The sequence below is a fragment of the Hydra vulgaris genome, chromosome 11, assembly GCF_038396675.1.
Source record: "Hydra vulgaris chromosome 11, alternate assembly HydraT2T_AEP".
NCBI classification, from domain to species: Eukaryota; Metazoa; Cnidaria; class Hydrozoa; order Anthoathecata; family Hydridae; genus Hydra; species Hydra vulgaris.
The window spans coordinates 16,522,456-16,527,554 of NC_088930.1; the positions used below are offsets into that span (position 1 = coordinate 16,522,456).

At 31.2% G+C, this 5,099-nt stretch overlaps 1 protein-coding gene across 1 annotated transcript; it reads left to right on the forward strand.

Moving 5' to 3' along the window:
- Positions 1 to 2,441: 2,441 nt before the first annotated feature.
- LOC100211529 (uncharacterized) lies at positions 2,442 to 4,667 on the forward strand. The gene is made up of 2 exons (XM_065810276.1): positions 2,442 to 2,783; positions 2,937 to 4,667. The coding sequence occupies exons 1-2, from the start codon at positions 2,666 to 2,668 to the stop codon at positions 4,439 to 4,441; spliced, it is 1,623 nt and encodes a 540-aa protein (XP_065666348.1). The 5' UTR covers positions 2,442 to 2,665; the 3' UTR covers positions 4,442 to 4,667.
- Positions 4,668 to 5,099: the final 432 nt, after the last annotated feature.

Genomic DNA, 5,099 nt, shown 5'->3' on the forward strand with positions numbered 1-5,099 from the left:
ATTGCGATGACTGGAGCCTGGGATTATAAAAACCAAGTTTCGCCCCCCTCCTGCCTCGAAAGGGGAGAGCAACAAGTTGATGAAATATTTTTATGCTATTTTCAACTAGACTTATATTCATCAATAAATTTTAAATTTCATAGAAAAATATTTTGGCGTTCAAAAATTATGACCATATAAAGTTTACACCCCCCCCCCCCTCAATTTTAGGGGTTTGAAAATTTTATAGGGTCATATTTTTTAAACGCTGAAAAATTATATTATGAAACTTAAAATTTCTCGATAAATATAAATCTAGTTGAAAATAGTACAAAAAATATTTCATCAACTTGTTGTTCTCACAATTAGGGGGCAAAATTTTGGGGCTTTTCTGTTCCCAGGCTCCAATAACCGCAACTTTTTTGCAAAGCATCTTTATTGGACATAAGTATAAACATATTAATTTTTAGAGTTAGACTCATGTCTGAAAGAGAGATACCTCGAAAATCAAAAAATGCTGGATCCGCCCCTGGTACCAAACGTAATTAAAATTTAGATTTTTACGGTGCTCTCCTACTAAAATAGAAGGACGTTATTCACCTAAGTAATACAATTTCCTGAAATAGTAAAATAACATCAATAATAGAGTTTGATTTTCAACACGTCTTTGGTAGAACCAAGCTAAAACTCTCTGCGTAATGGGCTTGGTAATCTCTGCGTAATATTCTGCGTAATGCTCTGCGTAATGCTCTGCGTAATGTTCTGTGTCTTATTTATTAAGTGTTTTATAGTAAAAGGGTTAAAGATAATTCTAACAAAAAGTTTTTAAAATTTTACACAAATATTTTTTCGTTTACACAAGATGAGATCAAAGTATGCACAGATCAACGACAAGGAAAAAAATATGTTAAAAATCAACGACGTCCAAAGCAAGCTTTCTTTTTTTCTGCGCTAAAAAAAATAAAGCTAACGAAAATAATACGTATTGAAAATATTTATGAAAAAAAAATCCCTCAAACTCAAATATTTGAAAGAAAATTTGATCTTCAAAATTTGTCTAACTATTTCGAATTTCTTAACGACTAAAAGTTATAACTATGTTGACTTTAGAATCCCCCTTCATTAAAAACCTTTGAATTACTCTAAACTTTACAAGAAATGCATATTAACAATTCAGCATCAAGTCTCTATTTTTATATATATAAATTAAGATTGTTGCATACTATTGTTGCTTGTTATAATGAGCAACAAAATGTATGCAAATATTGGTAGCTTGCAGTAATAGTATATAAAATGCAGTAGTATGCAATCGATTTATATAAACATTAGAAGTCTCTTTCTTTCAAACGGTTTATTACATACTAAGTTTAAAAAAAGGCAACATAGTAAAATGTGTTAAGGGTAGGAAATTTTTTGTAACGTCTAATCAGTTTGAGTTACTATCTATTTACTACTGCAGCTACATAATTCTATATGTATTGATCGTTTTTGAAAATAAATTTAAATATCAAAAGTTAATTTTTTGTTTTTTCATTTCTATTCTATATTTAGTAAATAAAGATATTTGTGAGCAAACTCATCAGTTATTTTTCGTTTGATTTGAACAGACGTGAAGAATTAGCCAACCAACTGCTTCAACAACTCTACTCAACTTCAACCGCTTCAACAACTTTACCGAACTATTAATTACGACTCAATGTGTGTTGGTCGCATTTGAAGCCGCAATATCCAGTACGAGTGCGCCAAAACAAAAAATTTTCAAAACATTACATTGCAAATTTAAAAAAATATTTGTGTATATTTGTGCATTTCTTGTATACATTAAAGGTTTCTAAAGCCTAAAGTAAAGTTTTTTTAAAACGCTTTTTAATTCTAAAGTTTTTAATTTAAGTCTAAATTTTTTATATAAGTTTAAATTAAAAAAAATAAAAAAGTCGAAATTTAAAAGTTTTATTCTAAAATTTATTAATTTTAGCAAACGCCGAGATTCAAGGAAACATTTCCAAGATTTAAGGAAACATCTTACAGCTATTAGCTAGATATAATCACAAAATTATTATATATGTTGTTAATTTAACTAAAATGTATGAACTGCATACAAAATAATACTTCTGACTGGATAATGTGAATTCTGGGTAATAATGTAATGTTTGGGTAATAATGTGATGTCTAGGTGATAATGTGATGTCTGGGTAATAATGTGATGTATGGGTAATCCTTTTTGGTTTCACACATCAAACATGCATATTAGGAGTTCATTTTATATAAATCCCTAAAAAAAATTTTTTAAAGAAGTTTCATTACGCTTGTTAAAGTTTGTTCATCCCTCAAAGGTTTAATGTCTTTGAGCATTTTAGAATAGTAATTCGGCACTTCAGTAACTTTGAACACAGCTACTTACGGAACAGTGGGCAAGGAATCAAACGCAAAATAAAGATCTATTCTCAACAAAAGAATACCAGTTAGTTCTTTGTTTTTTGTTCGCCTGAGAGCGTTTAAGTTATTCGAATAAGTTCCTTTGTTTAAACCTAGTTGATATTTGTCTCTTTTTTTAGAGTTTGATCTTTTGATCAAAAATGTGCGTGGCGTGTTGTTGTTTGAATTTACTCCGAAAACGAAATTTAGATTTTATAGAGAATCGTTATACCGATAAAAAACGACAATAATTGCAATAGCTGAACAAAAGATGGCTATGCACGGAGGGGCCTTGCATAATGAAATATTTGAGGGAAGCTTAGGTGATGTAAAAAAAGCAGACTTCACTCCAGGTTATGATAATAACAAAAACAGTATTGACATGGAACGTGAGTATTATTTTTTATATTTTCTTTATTTTTAAAATAAAATAAAAATTAGTTTTAAAATAGTAAACGTAATTACAACTTTAATCACCAATGAGTTTTTCTTATGAATGTTTATTTGTTTCGAGATTATAATCTTCCTCTTTTCTATAATAGGTTTACCTAATAAAGAGTTTTACGACAAAATAAATGCAAAGCGAGAAATTCCAAATGGGATTAATCTGGCTCCTCTAAAAGACCCGCGTTCAGATATTGATGCCGTTAATATTCCACAACAACGACAAGACAACATAAATTTGAATATTACTTTGCCACATACTAAAACTCCTGAAAACCAGAGGATTGATACCCAACTTCAAAATCCTGTTCCAGGGCAAACCCGCGAAATAAACCCTCCAACAAGTATTTATGGAATTGAAAATTTGACGGGAAAACCATACGACCAAGATATGAAACTCTTACCAGATATGACGTCGCCAAGATACTTAGGATTGCAATCAGATAGCAGACCTATGGCAGATATGCAATCACCGAGATATCCTGGTGTTCATATGAATTCTCCACACCATTCTTCTCCTGATAGAGAAACCAGCCGACAAAATCATCGTTCTGAAAATAATGCACCGTGGACTTCCCCCGTTAAGCCACACAATTATAGAGCAGTTGCTCCTCCAACTAGTCCTTACATAGACAATCGCGATCCAAATTATTCATGTTCACCAAGAAGATATGTACCACCATTCTACAACAACGGTCGGAATTTCGGGCATCCAAATGATCGAAATAGGTACGCCGCATATCCGTTAGGAAGTCCTTTAATGACAACTATGGGATATCCACGTGAACCGGTAGATTCTCGTTATAATCTTCACATGGGAGTTGTAGGATTTGATGATGATAAGTTTAAACTTTCACCTCCTAGCATGGATGATAAACATATATGGACAAAACAAGAAGTTGAACTTTTGTTAGATTTGTACGAGGAACATAAAATTAAACTGCAAGATCCTCGTGTCAGAAAAACTAAAGTCTGGGAAGATATAGCTAAAGAAATTCACGACAAATTGGATTCAGACGTTAACGGATGTCAATGCAATCAAAAATTTAGAAATATGAAAGCAGATTTCCAAAAAGTTGTAGAACATAACTCAAGATCCGGCTCATTTCGAAAAACTTGTAAGTACTACGAAAGATTAGAAAAATTGTTAACTCCTATGAGTGAAACTGAGAAACTTAAAGAGGAAGCAGAAAGTGAAACCACATATTATAACAGTTTTAACAAACTGGCTCAAAATGCTACTCAAAATGCTAACGGATTTTATGATGCAACTTCTCGAAGCACGTCATCTTCTGAATCAAGCGAGCACCATTCGTATGAAACAGAAACAAGAAGCACCCCAAGTTCGCCTGAAAAACGAACATTAAATCAAATGGAAATTGGCAGTAACGAGGCATCTCCTCCACCACCTCCAAAGCGAACTTGTATTGAATGCGGAGGTATGGACAAACGCGAACTTATCGACGTATTAAAGGAGTTTTTAAAGGAGCAAAGAATTCGTGAAGAACAAACAATAAGCAAAATAAACGCATTACATAAAGAAAAAATAGACACTGTAGTTAGATTTCTTGACCTTTTTCAGGAGTTAGTTAAGAAAGTCTAACTTAATTTATTTCTAGCCTGGTTGGATCTTTGCTTGCCAATTAACATATTCTCATTTCTTTTATTAATTTTTTTTTCTTAATTGAATTAATTATTTATAGTAATATTTATAGCTAATGATTTTTTTTTAATTTAATTTTGTAGTGGAATTATTTTGTACGTAATTTATTTGTAATATAGATCAAATGTAAAATTGTTGGGTAAAATACATTAAGTATACCAACGAATAATTTAATTTTTCTTTAGAAACTATTATTTAATTAGTAATGTCATTAGGATAGTTAGTATAATTAAAGAGCATTATTTGCAATAACATATTCCAGACGTGGTGCCTGAAAAGTCCTCGGTTCAATTAAACAGTACACGGAATCATTTGGGCGCATAATTCTAGTCATGATGTCAGGATACGTTATAGATTTTTGTAGTATTGTTATAAGTTCTAGTAAGTTAATTGCATTAGAAGTTACAAAAATTGATATTGTTAATATATACTGATATTGATTGATACATACACACACACAAATTCTATAGTAGTCCAAAGACCACCAACATTTAACTAACTGTTTAGGGTGAATCGATTTGAATAGCATTTTTATTTTGCACACATTTTATGATTTTATGGTTAATCTTTGCTCATATTTTCTCACATGCAATCTAGA